The 15,066-nt window shown below is 40.0% G+C and overlaps 1 protein-coding gene across 5 annotated transcripts in view; it reads left to right on the top strand.

Moving 5' to 3' along the window:
* Nucleotides 1-8,663, top strand: part of LOC138966021 (WD repeat-containing protein 97-like) — a 58,035-nt gene extending 49,372 nt beyond the window's left edge. For all 5 annotated transcript variants that reach the window (XM_070338138.1, XM_070338119.1, XM_070338131.1 and 2 more), the window contains 5 exons: nt 2,671-2,800; nt 3,257-3,335; nt 4,330-4,525; nt 4,844-4,920; nt 6,796-8,663. In XM_070338138.1, coding sequence (XP_070194239.1) covers nt 2,671-2,800; nt 3,257-3,335; nt 4,330-4,525; nt 4,844-4,920; nt 6,796-7,040 — 727 coding nt within the window. In that variant the 3' untranslated portion in view covers nt 7,041-8,663. The remainder of the gene's footprint in view (nt 1-2,670; nt 2,801-3,256; nt 3,336-4,329; nt 4,526-4,843; nt 4,921-6,795) is intronic.
* Nucleotides 8,664-15,066: the final 6,403 nt, after the last annotated feature.

Raw genomic sequence — 15,066 nt, 5'->3', positions numbered from 1 at the left:
GTTTTGTTAACACTTTCTACCCCCACCTATGTTGACCAAGTTTTTTTTTAGCCGAGACCAGCTGTGCTGCAGCAGGTCACTCAGAATTGTAGTAACTGTGTAGTAACTGTGTATCAACACGCTGGAATGCAGGCGTTACATCGACATTACAGGAAGCGACTGAAGTGACTGTGTGTACGGATATATCCGTACCAGGACAAATAGAGCCATATGAGTGGGTACGGATATATCCATACCTGGGAGACAATGAGTTAAAAGGGATGTGGTTTTAGTGTACCCCCGCCCCCACCTCACAAACACACACACACCCCTTTTCAGACCTAAACTTTTTGGGGAGAGAATTAGGTCTTAAAAGGAAAGGATTCTTAAAATGGAGGTCAATTTACAGTTTATGTACAAAAAATGTGAAAATGGAGGTCAATTTACAGAGTTTATGTACAAATAATGTGAAAATGGAGGTCAATTTACAGAGTTTATGTACAAATAATCTGAAAATGGAGGTCAATTTACAGTTTATGTACAAATAATCTGAAAATGGAGGTCAATTTACAGAGTTTATGTACAAATAATCTGAAAATGGAGGTCAATTTACAGAGTTTATGTACAAATAATCTGAAAATGGAGGTCAATTTACAGAGTTTATGTACAAAAAATGTGAAAATGGAGGTCAATTTACAGAGTTTATGTACAAAAAATGTGAAAATGGAGGTCAATTTACAGAGTTTATGTACAAAAAATGTGAAAATGCGAGGTCTTGAAAGGAGGAGGTCGTAATTTGGGGGTCTCAAAGGGGAGGGAGGGTGGGGTGAAGTCACGTCTCTTTGTATGTCTTCGCTTTGACTGGAAGGATGAGTGGGTTTGGTTGTGTTCACAGTTAGTTGTGGACCGATGCAAAAACGTGAGTGCTTGTGAAAGGGTAGGATTTTGTTACTCTTGTTTGGTTGAGTTTGAAGGAATTCAGGTGTGAAGGAATCAGGTGTGTGTAATGGATAAAAGGGAGGGGGGGGGGGGGACAGAGGGTGCAGGCAAGGATTGGAAAACAGAACACTTAATCTCTTTTTCTCATTCTGGAGTTCATTTATTGGATAAGTAATTTGGAAAATTGAATGACATCATTTGAAACGGCAACGTACAGGTACAGTGGAACCCCACTTTTAGGACCTCCAAAATGTTTGAAAAGGTATGAAAAAGGACGGAGTCTTAAAATGGTGGTAATTTTACACAGGCTATGACCAGAAAATCTAAAAAAAAAAAACAGGTCTTAAAAAGGAGGGAGTCTTAAAAAGGGGGGAAATTTTACACAGGCTATGACCAGAAAATCTAAACAAGTCGCGTACGGCGAAAATACAACATTTAGTCAAGTAGCTGTTGAACTCACAGAATGAAACTGAACGCAATGCAACGCAGCAAGACCGTATACTCGTAGCATCGTCAGTCCACCGCGCACGGCAAAGGCAGTGAAATTGACAGGAAGAGCGGGGTAGTACTTGCGCTGAGAAGGATAGCACGCTTTTCTCTACCTCTCTTTGTTTTAACTTTCTGAGCGTGTTTTTAATCCAAACATATCATATCTATATGTTTTGGAATCAGGAACCGACAAGGAATAAGATGAAAGTGTTTTTAAAATTGATTTCAAAAATTTAATTTTGATAATAATTTTTATATATTTAATTTTCAGAGCTTGTTTTTAATCCGAATATAACATATTTATATGTTTTTGGAATCAGCAAATGATGGAGAATACGATGAACGTAAATTTGGATCGTTTTAGAAAAAAATAATTTTTTTTACAATTTTCAGATTTTTAATGACCAAAGTCATTAATTAATTTTTAAGCCACCAAGCTGAAATGCAATACCGAAGTCCGGGCTTCGTCGAAGACTACTTGATCAAAATTTCAACCAATTTGGTTGAAAAATGAGAGCGTGACAGTGCCGCCTCAACTTTCACGAAAAGCCGGATATGACGTCATCAAAGACATTTATCAAAAAAAGGAAAAAAACGTTTGGGGATATCATTCCCAGAAACTCTCATGTCAAATTTCATAAAGATCGGTCCAGTAGTTTGGTCTGAATCGCTCTACACGCACACACACACGCACGCACACACGCACACACACACATACACCACGACCCTCGTTTCGATTCCCCCTCAATGTTAAAACATTTAGTCAAAACTTGACTGAATGTAAAAACCCAGGTATGAAAAAGGACGGAGTCTTAAAATGGTGGTAATTTTACACAGGCTATGACCAGAAATTCTGAAAAACCCAGGTATGAAAAAGGACGGAGTCTTAAAATGGTGGTAATTTTACACAGGCTATGACCAGAAAATTTTAAAAACCCAGGTCTTAAAAAGGAGGGAGTCTTAAAAGGGTGGGAAATGTTACACAGGCTATGAACAGATGATCTGGAAAACCCAGGTCTTAAAAAGGAGGGAGTCTTAAAAGGGTGGGAAATGTTACACAGGCTATGACCAGAAAATCTGAAAAACCAAGGTCTTAAAAAGGAGGGAGTCTTAAAAGGGTGGGAAATGTTACACAGGCTATGACCAGAAAATCTGGAAAACCCAGGTCTTAAAAAGGAGGAAGTCTTAAATCGAGGGTTCCTCTGTACTTGGTTGCCTTGCTTTGTGTTTTTTTGCTGAGGTTTGATGGAAGATGTCTTTCAGGTGGATGACGTCCTACAAACTGCATATCAAGGACGCTGTGGAACGACTGCACAAAGGACAGAACCTACATGGTCGATTGCGTCGAGGTTCGATGGCCCATCGGGGATCCATTGTTCCTGGCTCACGCAGGGTAAGAGAGCAGCTTTTGGTTTTCTTTTCTTTGCTGGGTTTCTGTAGTTCTGGTTTTTGCTTCACTTTGGATTTTTTGCACAAGACATAGGTGATGAATTCCATTATTTATTTGTCTGTGATTTTTTCAAAGAAGAAAGAGCTGAGTTGTTACCACCTTACTATTGGAAAAAACCTAATGCACTTAAATTTAAAAAGTTGTTTGCTAATAACAAAAAGAAATTGCTAAAGAATATTTTGGACTTTATTAATAGAATCTGTAACAGTTTTTCATAATCTTTTTAATTTTTATTTATTTATTATATTAGCATATATCATGATTGTATTGATTGTATTTATTGTTCAAAATGCCCCCAGGGGTTATGGACTAATAAAAAAACTTGAAACTTGAAACTTGAGCTTGAAGTCTTCTATAGCACTGAATACATCAGGCAGTCAATTGTTCTTTGTGTTTCAGGGAAGTATGATGCCAGACAGCGACCTATCTCTTGGTGGAGCAGGAGACCACCGACCTTCAACCAGAGGCTCAATGACCTGTAAGTTTAGTAAAACTTAAGTATTGAAGTCTCACAGTATATATAATGTTGGGTTTTTTTTGTTTTGTTTTTCAAATGTGATGGTTTGCAATTATACGTACATGTACTTGCTCTTGTAGATAAAGAAAACTCCTTCTTCTCTGCACATTTTGACAACTCACTATTCCTTTGAAGCAATTTTTTTTTCCTTAGTGACAATTGGCTGAGTAGGCTTGTGATGTCAGTTGTACATAGTTGATGACACAGAACTGCTCTTTGTACGTGAAAGTCATCCTTTTATTCGTAACCATGCAGCGCCTTTGTGGCTTTCAATGAGATTTGACCAACAAAACTTGACATATCTTTTCTTCATGATGATTTAATCTTCGTCCATCAAACAAGTGAGCAGTGTGTTCCCGGATTTGACGTTGTGTAGTATTATACCTGTGTTATTCATCATGTTCTGCTGAGGTGTGCATCATCAGGCACTGACGTAAGTAACAGCACCCCCTGCGGGTTAGGGGGAAGAATTTACCCGATGCTCCCCAGCATGTCGTAAGAGGCGACTAACGGATTCTGTTTCTCCTCTTACCCTTGTTAAGTGTTTCTTGTATAGAATATAGTCCATTTTTGTAAAGATTTTAGTCAAGCAGTATGTAAGAAATGTTAAGTCCTTTGTACTGGAAACTTACATTCTCCCAGTAAGGTAATACATTGTATATTGTACTACGTTGCAAGCCCCTGGAGCAAATTTTTGATTAGTGCTTTTGTGAACAAGAAACAATTGACAAGTGGCTCTATCCCCTCTCCCCTTTCCCCGTCGCGATATAACCTTCGTGGTTGAAAACGACGTCAAACACCAAATAAAGAAAGAAAGAAAAGTAACAGCGGATCGCATCTTGCAGTGACAGTCAGATGTTTAGCAAGAAACTGATCTTGATGGGGATGACAAATCCTTCTCTGCACATCTCTCAAGTCACCATTCCTTCAAAAATCGTTTGTTTGAATGTTACAGTGACAATTGACAAGCCAGACTTGGCACTGGCGGAGCACGCGACCTACCTTGAGGCCATGACCTACTTCTGTGAGATGATGATGGAGAAAGAGCTGGAGTCGCTGCGGAGAGGAGAGGTTCTCCGGCGAGGGCAGCAGGATGAGCCCACTACCCAGGGGGCAAAGAACACTGTCCTTGTTCTGCCCAAGATTGCACAGTGAGTGATGGATTTTGTCAATGGTTTTCATTGTACAGTGGAACCCCTATTTTAAGACGCCCCAATTTTAGACTCCCTCTTTTTTTAGACCCTGTTTTCTCAGACCTTCTGTTCATAACCTTTGTAAATTTACCCTCATTTTAAGTCTCCCTCCTTTTTAAGACCTGATTATTCTCAGATTTTTGGAGGTCTTAAAAAGGGGGTTTCCACTGTAACAGTAATTCTGATTTCTGAGTAGGGTACATGTTATGATTTTGGCAGTAGCTTTTATTATGGTGTTCACCTTGATATGAGCCAGTCTGATTCCCTTTTTTTCAGTAAACCTGCCTTGGTACGACTTGGAGAGACACATACCAGCAAATGCAGACTGTCACGTGAGACCGCCTTCAGTGTTGGTGAGTGCATATTTTTTAAACTATATTTTGTTGTACATGGTTTGCAAACTTGATGGAAAGCAAGGATATATTTGAGTTTGAAATATACTGCTTCTTTTTTTCTCTGGATTTTGTTATTCTGAGAATGTATCTTCTCCAACCAAAGTATCTAGAAACAAAGTCCATAAATGAAATAGAAGAGCAATGGCAAAAGAAAAAAAATTAAGTCAAACCTGCCCGTTTTTGTGACAACCTCTCAAAAGGGAGCACCCACCATCAGCTACCACCCCAAAGGGTCTCTGACAAGATTTGTTCTATATATTTGACCTTTCAATAGCGGTCAACTGTCTATAACAACCACATTTGGTCGGGCCCTTGGGGGGTCTTTATAGACAGGTTGAACTGTATAATTAGTGGCACAACCCTTGAACACTCAAGAACTGTATAATTAGTGGCACAACCCTTGAACACTCAAGAACTGTATAATTAGTGACACAACCCTTGAACACTCAAGAACTGTATAATTAGTGGCACAACCCTTGAACACTCAAGAACTGTATAATTAGTGACACAACCCTTGAACACTCAAGAACTGTATAATTAGTGACACAACCCTTGAACACTCAAGAACTGTATAATTAGTGACACAACCCTTAAACACTCAAGAACTGTATAATTAGTGGCTCAACCCTTGAACACTCAAGAACTGTATAATTAGTGACACAACCCTTGAACACTCAAGAACTGTATAATTAGTGACACAACCCCCGCACGCTGAAGAACTGCATAATTAGTGACACAACCCTTGAACACTCAAGAACTGTATAATTAGTGACACAACCCCCGCACGCTGAAGAACCGTATAATTAGTGGCACAACCCTTGAACACTCAAGAACTGTAAAATTAGTGGCACAACCCTTGAACACTCAAGAACTGTATAATTAGTGACACAACCCTTCAACACTCAAGAACTGTATAATTAGTGACACAACCCTTGAACACTCAAGAACTGTATAATTAGTGACACAACCCTTGAACACTCAAGAACTGTATAATTAGTGGCACAACCCTTGAACACTCAAGAACTGTATAATTAGTGACACAACCCCCACACGCTGAAGAACTGCATAATTAGTGACACAACCCTTGAACACTCAAGAACTGTATAATTAGTGACACAACCCTTGAACACTCAAGAACTGTATAATTAGTGACACAACCCTTGAACACTCAAGAACTGTATAATCAGTGACACAACCCCCACACGCTGAAGAACTGCATAATTAGTGACACAACCCTTGAACACTCAAGAACTGTATAATTAGTGACACAACCCTTGAACACTCAAGAACTGTATAATTAGTGACACAACCCTTGAACACTCAAGAACTGTATAATTAGTGGCACAACCCTTGAACACTCAAGAACTGTATAATTAGTGACACAACCCCCACACGCTGAAGAACTGCATAATTAGTGACACAACCCTTGAACACTCAAGAACTGTATAATTAGTGACACAACCCTTGAACACTCAAGAACTGTATAATTAGTGACACAACCCTTGAACACTCAAGAACTGTATAATCAGTGACACAACGCCCGCACGCTGAAGAACTGCATAATTAGTGACACAACCCTTGAACACTCAAGAACTGTATAATTAGTGACACAACCCCCGCACGCTGAAGAACTGCATAATTAGTGACACAACCCTTGAACACTCAAGAACTGTATAATTAGTGACATAACCCCCGCACGCTGAAGAACTGTATAATTAGTTACACAACCCTTGAACACTGAAGAACTGTATAATTAGTTACACAACCCTCGCACGCTGAAGAACTGTACAATCTCAAGAACTCTGACCTTGACCTTGGCGCAATTTATTGCAGACTACCATCAGATCAACATGCTGGGGAAGGGAAAGCAGCCGGCCCCCGGGCAGCTGACTGGCTTCGTGCCATGCATCAACCTTCCCATGAAGCCGGTGTACCTCAACCCTTTCCCCAGTCCCATCGATGCCCTGGACCAACGCTTCTCAGAGCCCATCCTCATCACGCTCAAGACCTCGCAGAAATATTTCATCCCAGCCACGTCTGTTGTGCCCAGAGAGATGCAGGTTGCCCCAAGCAGTTAGCCTGCCCTGGTTTTGCTATCGACGGGTGCAGTGAACTGTTGTTAGATGTGAAAGACGATGACATCATTGCCAACAACAAACACAAGAGCTCTTTGATCCAGTGTGACAAAAGAACAGAACATCATTTGGTGCACCTTCAAGAATGCCAATGAGTAGATATTTTTCTACATAAGATAGGTAGACTGCTGACAGTTTTGGGGACTAAAATGCCTTATATTTTACATTGTTGTGTGTGAGAAGTATGATTATGCAACATTCTGCCTGCAGTGCATTTCTGTACTTGTGTATAATTATGTTTCACCTTGGAAGACATTGAGTTGGATTTTTTGGCCTTCCTGATTGTATTTTGCATAGATGTGGAAAGCAGTGATAATTACGGAATTACACTTGCACCAAACTTGTGTATTATGAATGAAGCACATTTTTTTCTTTTGTTGGTTACCATATTTGCATTAATTATGTCTGTATTATGCCTGTATTACTGTACATAATTTGTTTAAGACTAAATAAAAAAGCATTTTGCATGAACAGTTCTGTGATAAAGGAAATGTACAATTGTAAAAATACTGTATTTCTAGTTGTGTGTGTGTGTGTGTGTGTGTGTGTGTGTGTGTGTGTGTGTGTGTGTTTGGGGAGAAAGCATGAGAGAGAGAGAGAGAGAGAGAGAGAGAGAGAGAGAGAGAGAGAGAGCTCTAGTCTCCGGTTAGCTAGCATGTGTCTGTAGTTGTGTGTGATTTCTAGAAGTAGAAGGGTTAGCGGCCTGTAAAAAAATAATGTTCATGGCTCACCTGAAAGCCATGCCAAGGTTTCGTCAGTATGCCGTGTGTGCGCATGTGTGCGTGTGTGTGTGTGTGTGTGTGTGTGTGTGTGCGTGTGTGTGTGCGTGTGTGTGTACTTTTAACATTGTACGCTAAGTTTTTGCTTAGTGCTTGGGTTCTTGGTGTTATGTCTCAGTTAAATGTATGCTTTGTATGCTTGTTGATTTGTGCTAGTTTATTCTATAATGAATCTGTAACCTGGAGCCAATTGATGGGACTCGCGCTATAGAAAAGTTATTTATTATTATTATTATTATTATTATTTTAAAAACAAAGTCAATCAGCATTGAAATACACATAATTGGTCTACAAACCTACATTCCCATCTCTTTTTTGCACTATTCTGTTATCTTCTCTTCTTTTGCTGGAGAAGGCAATTAATATTATTTTGAAAAATTGATTGATGAAAAATGTACATGGTATCAGAATGTAGTGATGCTAGCAAATAAAAATAAACATTTGTCTTCATTGTATTACAATGTTACAAACAAACCAAAACATTACCTGTATAAGTGTATTTGAATAATTCTCTTTTGACAAATGTGATAGACACAATTTGATTCCGTCCATTTTTGTGGAATATACTGCTGATTTTGCCAAGCACTATATGCAGGTTAAGATCCAATTTGTTGTTGTTTATCTGAATTATTTGGGTGGGGGTGAAGGGGAAGGGGGGGGGGGTCTTTCTTTTGGAAGGCAACAGATTTTTTTTTTCTTTTTAAAGATTTGAAATGTGTGATATATTTGGTTTGGTTGTGTTAAAGCACACAATCAATGAACCAAGAAATAAACTATTACCACTCAAGGAATTGTCTGGCACATTTATACCTTCTCTCTCTCTTTCTCTGTCTCTGTCTTTGTCTGTCCATCTGTCTTTCTGTCTCTCTCTCTCTCTCTCTCTCTCTCTCTCTCTCTCTCTCTCTCTCTCTCTCTCTCTCTCTCTCTCTCTCTCTCTCTCTCTCTCTCTCTCTCTCTCTCTCTCTTCCTGACCCATTCTCGTCCAGCTTATCACACAACAGAAAAATAATCAACGATTTCAAATACCATTTTTTTAATCTCTGCACTTTTTAAATGTGAATCAACATTACAGATACCAGGGATTGCAGCTAGAGAACTTTTCTATATTTAAGTACAAATAATCACGTTTATGGCACCCATACAAGTAAATCACAGGATATGAATGTCGGAGTTAAATCACGACACACGCCTTTTAGGCTTAACACGGATCCCAAAGAGACACCTCAGTATGGAACTTTCTTTCTTTCTTTCTTTCTTTCTTTGGTGTTTAACGTCGTTTTCAACCGTTCAAGGTTATATCGCGACGGTGTATGGAACTGCCTTTGAAGCATATTGCAGTTGTCGAGAACATATCGAAAGTATGTTTGTTTATTTGTTTGCTTAACGCCCAGCCAACCACGAAGGGCCATATCAGGGCGGTGCTGCTTTGACATATAACGTGCGCCACACACTAGACAGAAGTCGCAGCACAGGCTTCATGTCTCACCCAGTCACATTATTCTGACACCGGACCAACCAGTCCTAGCACTAACCCCATAATGCCAGACGCCAGGCGGAGCAGCCACTAGATTGCCAATTTTAAAGTCTTAGGTATGACCCGGCCGGGGTTCCAACCCACGACCTCCCGATCACGGGGCGGACGCCTTACCACTAGGCCAACCGTGCCGGTCATCGAAAGTAAAGTCTCAACGTAAATACTACTTTTTTTCAAACAAAACGGGGAAGAGCAGGCAAACGGGCACATTTTCCACAGATATCACCGGTACATTACATTGCCATTGGTTTTAGCAGAAAAACCTTTAGGGAAGAACAGTTTTCCTTATGCCAGTGACGTATGCCTTATGCCTCCTTTTTCCTCAGCTGTCAACGGAGCCCGAGAGAGCTTTACATTACAATGATGATAGTTATAATGAAATAGCATCTATATACTACATGTACATAAAAGGCATTAGGAGAGCCGTCAGACTTAAGATCTTGTCTAAATGTCTAAATGACCACCCCTAGTAAAAAAAATTTTAAAAAAAAGTTAATAAGGCGACCCCCTTTTTTCTTTGCACAAATGTGTTCATAGTGCTTAGAGGAACCTGTGCACAAAATGTGTAATGGATTTAAGCTGCGGTTTGAACACACTAACAACCCCTTAACCGGTGTAGGATCCGGTCCGGTCCCCCCTCTGAAGTAGTCCCCCGGGGGACCAATTCGTGGCAAAAACTGCTCTATAATGGTCCCCCCTTAGACATCCAGCCTCGTTTTTCTCAGGCATTCAAGCCATTTTCAATCTATATCTTCGTCCGGTATTATGTAGTGCACAGACAGCAATCTCTTTGTTTGACTATATTTTGCAGAAAATAAAATAGATCTGATTTATAATGCCGTTCAAAAGAAAAATCACATGAAATAAAATTAATAATAAATAAATACTGATAAAAAGAAATGAAAGCAGTCTCTGATTCTTTCCTTTCTTTTCTCTGAAATTGCTGGTAACATTACTAACATTGTAACAAGAAAAACGAGGCTGGATGTCTAAGGGGGGACCATTATAGAGCAGTTTTTGCCACGAATTGGTCCCCCGGGGGACTACTTCAGAGGGGGGACCGGACCGGATCCTACACCGGTATTGTGTGCCTGTGGCAATTCTCGATACATGTGTGCACCTCTCGCCTTCTCTTGACTGCATGAGTACACGGGCGCACTTTGCCATTCTAACCTTTTTCCATCTTGAGATATTACTTTAACTAAACACGGCCGCTTTGTAAAAAAAAAAAAAAAAAAGTGTAGATTAAAGGTGGGCTTTACCCCCCGTTGTTGATTCAAGTGAGTAACAGCTGTATGTGGGGGCTAAGAACGGAAACCTGTTTGCCCAAGAGACTGTTATAATAGACATAGACACAGCATAATTCATCACTTTGTGTGTCGACTTGTGCGCACGGGTCGTAGCAGATCAAATATTGGGTTTTCGTGACAGACAGGTCTGCTACTGAAGCAGTCATCCACGCATCAGTTTTGTGCGGTTCTTAAAAAGGATGTGTTATGATCTTGTCACAAAAGGAATCTAGAAATAGAGCAGTATCGCGCAGGAAGATGGACAAGTAAAAGACAGACGGAGAACTTTTTCACGTTGTATGTTTGTTCATCTGCTAAATGTGCATGAATTTATCCTACTGATTGCGAATGCTGTAAACACTGGGTTGGTCTTACTCGTCTATTATGAGGGCATGGTTCATTTGAACCTCTCTCTTTTGTTGTTCACTGCGTCATCAATGGCTCGACGTCATCGTTACGGCGTTGGACCTTTGTCACAAAGTGTGGCGAGATAGCATACACACACACACACACACACACACACACAAACCACCCTCTCTCACTTGTTTATGTTCTATTTAGTGAAGTAAGGAATGGTCTTGCCTTGACTTGGCCCTCCCCCTTCTCTCTCTCTCTCTCTCTCTCTCTCTCTCTCTCTCTCTCTCTCTCAGTCTCTCTCTCTCTCTCTCTCTCTCTCAGTCTCTCTCTCTCTCTCTCTCTCTCTCTCTCTCTCTCTCAGTCTCTCTCTCTCTCAGTCTCTATCTCAGTCTCTCGCTTCCCCCCTCTCTCTCTCTCTCCGGATGTAAACCAACATCTATTTACAGTGCTTTCAATTATTCAGGAGTAACTTGAGAAGCTTTCTGATGACACTTCTTGACTAATTTTTTTTTAAGCACACTGACGTTTGCAAATTTATCACAAACTAAATGCAAATGAATGTAACTTTACGCTTTCATTTCAGTGAAGAAAAGCAAAGGCTGTTTCAATTAACCAGCCCCCTCTTGGTGTGAAGTACTCTTCAACTGTGTCGTCTTTCCACACCGTGGCTCACTTTCTTGACTTGAAGGAAAAACTAGGAATATTGATTTAAACTTAACAGAACGAGAGAGAGAGAGAGAGAGAGAGAGAGAGAGAGAGAGAGAGAGAGAGAGAGAGAGAGAGAGAGAGAGAGAGAGAGAATCCAATGACAATTCTGTATTTTTCGAGGGTTACAAGAATAAGCATAGATCATATGCTTGTTTAGCCTGACCCAACAGATCTGAGGACCAAAATGTGGGGAGCACTGGAGGACCTGGAAAGAACGTCCATGTTCATGGCATCCTCCAGATTCCGAGTCTGACACAACCGTCGTACGAAGAAGAAGAAGAAGAAGAAGAATATGCTTGTTTGCATCTGGCCCTCGCTCTAAAGAGGGACTAATCTACTACTACAACTACTACATAATAGGCTACATAATTGTTAGGACAAAAAAAACCAAACATCACATAAGTGTATGTACATAAAGCACATTATATTAAACCATTGTAATTCAAAATGATGTTTTCAAGAGAGAGAGAGAGGGGGGGAGAGAACGTTTTCACACACACACACACATACACGTACACACTACTCCCCCCTCCCCCCTAGCCCTATCTCTAAAATCTGATCTACCTTTCCCCTTTTCGATGCCTGAGAAATGTTTTCTCTTTGTCTTCCGCTCTTTGCCTCTCGTTATCACTCGTCATGTCTGACCCTCCTTTTTTTTTCTTTAAAACACGTCCTCTAACCTCCACTGCCCCCACCCCTTTCTCTTCGAGTTATCCTCCCTTTCAGTGAAAGTAGGATACAATGTCGACGACTCGGCGACAATGAACCCCAGGGTAAGTGTGTGTCAATACTGGTAACAAAGATGTCACAAGAGGTCAAACAAGAAACATAGGTGAAGGGACAGTCCTCTTCTGCTCGCTTACTGGCCATCGGAGAGAAAAGGGGGGGGGGGGCGGGGGGGGGGGGGGGGGGGAGAGAGAAACAGTGAGAGTGAAAAAGAGAGCGAGAGGAAAGAGGGAGAAGAGGTGGAGATCGTTATTGCATGGGGTTGGGAGGTTGAAGATAGAGAGAGAGTGTGTGTGTGCGTGTGTGTGTGTGAGAGTGTGTGTGTGTGTAAGTGTGTGTGAGAGAGAGAGTGCGCGTATGTGCGTGCATGTGTGTGTGCGTGCGTGCGTGTGTGTGTGTGAGAGAGAGTGTGCATCAGTGTGTATGTGTGTGTGTGTGTGAGTGTGTGTGCGTGTGTGTGTGTGAGAGTGTGTGCGCGCGTGTGTGTGTGTGTGTGTGAGTGTGTACGTGACACTCATAGTTTGGTTATGGTAGCATTTAAGGCTAGCGTCTTCCCCTTGTAAAAGTGATAATCGTTTTTTAAAAGTGAACTTTACTGTAAGTTGAACGTGTGCTATAGGGTTAGGGTTAGGGTTAGGGCTAGGGCCATAGACAACGAATAAAATGATTTCCAAGAGAACGACTGATCGACTGATACTTGAGTGTGGGGTATCAGACTTTTCCACAAAACCACTACAGTAACAGATGACATATCTAAGATTCTATTGTGAATATAAACAAATCAACAATTAAATGGATCACATCTGTAGAAGAATGATAGAGGAACAACATAATTATATAGAACACAAAACTGTTACTTTGCTGATAAATGGAACACCACTTCAACTTTTTTAAATTAAAAGGGTTAAAATAGGTGTTCAGGTTACAGTTTGATTTATTTTTTTAGGCATTTGTTGATTTGTTTATTTTTTGTTTTTATATTTATTTATTTTCTTCACGTTTATTTTTTTAATGAATCATATACCTATTTATTTTTAAGTACTGATTAATTGACTTATCGATTGATTGATCGATTGATTGATTTTTTTATTTAATTTTACATGATATAAATATATTATGACAAAGTTGTTGTTGTTTTAAGATTGTTAAATAAAACATCACCGTTTGTAATCCCTAATATCTCAGAAGACAAGCTGATTAAAAAAATTGAAAAAACATTAAAAAACATTAAAGAGGTAAAAGTGATACTTTCTAAAAACTTTATCACATCCAAGGTTAGGTATCTCCCAAGTGCTATATTTGGAACTCTGGTGCTCTTACTACCCCTACCGGCTACCCCCTACCCATTTTGACAGAAAGTATGCCTCTAGTCTACGCCCGATAAAAAGAAACTAAACGGGACATGACATTTAAATAAAATAGTTTGAATGGAAGTTCACGGATAGGAGAGAAATAAACAGAAAAGGACGTAATGAATATTACAAGTCCTACCGGCACACAAGGGCCTATTAAGGACTAGCCTGAGAAATATGATAAAACAGAAAAGGAAGTCATAAGCCTTTATCTATAAGACAGTGTATGCAAATTGAGTAAGGGGTATCTGACTCCTGCACAAGAATCACCACTGAATTGGTAAATAAAACTGAAAAGAAAAATTCGATTTTTTGAGCTTAACACCCTGGTTTCAGTCAATGCTGTCTATCTTTTTAATTTGGGATAAGTCAATTCGGCCGTGAAACCTAATCTATTTCAACTTCCTGTTCTAAGGGGTAGACTCCAGCCTTAAGTCACGATATGTTGATGGCAGATATGGAACATGAAAAATGTCAACGGCCGACGACCAGCAGCCGCAGCTGCGACAGAATCCGGCGTTGAACTTTCATTCCAATTCAATGTCACACCTTGATGTTAATCGGGTGGAATCCCCGGTCGACGTCTACTTTTAAAACAGTTACATGTATTTTGTTTTATTTTGTCTCTATGATCTTCGTGCGTGTTTGGTTGTATCTGAGCGGGCGTTTTTTTTAAACTTTTTTTATAGGTTTTTTTTTTATTTTATCTTTCACCTTCGTTGGTATTGATGAGCACACGGCAGAATACTCTCAGGTAAAGAATACATGGGACTTAAACATTCGAAGGAATGAGGGATGAAGAGAAAGGGGGACAATTAATTTTAGAGGGTTAATGTAAAAAAAAAAACAAGTCGCGTAAGGCGAAAATACAACATTTAGTCAAGTAGCTGTCGAACTCACAGAATGAAACTGAACGCAATGCAACGCAGCAAGACCGTATACTCGTAGCATCGTCAGTCCACCGCTCATGGCAAAGGCAGTGAAATTGACAAGAAGAGCGGGGTAGTAGTTGCGCTGAGAAGGATAGCACGCTTTTCTGTACCTCTCTTCGTTTTAACTTTCTGAGCGTGTTTTCAATCCAAACATATCATATCTATATGTTTTTGGAATCAGGAACCGACAAGGAATAAGATGAAAGTGTTTTTAAATTGATTTCGAAAATTTAATTTTGATCATATTTTTATATTTTTAATTTTCAGAGCTTGTTTTTAATCCAAATATAAC

The sequence above is a fragment of the Littorina saxatilis genome, linkage group LG1, assembly GCF_037325665.1.
Source record: "Littorina saxatilis isolate snail1 linkage group LG1, US_GU_Lsax_2.0, whole genome shotgun sequence".
NCBI lineage: Eukaryota > Metazoa > Mollusca > Gastropoda > Littorinimorpha > Littorinidae > Littorina > Littorina saxatilis.
The sequence above is the reverse complement of the archived record's forward strand: the minus strand, read 5'-3'. Positions and strand labels throughout refer to the sequence as shown.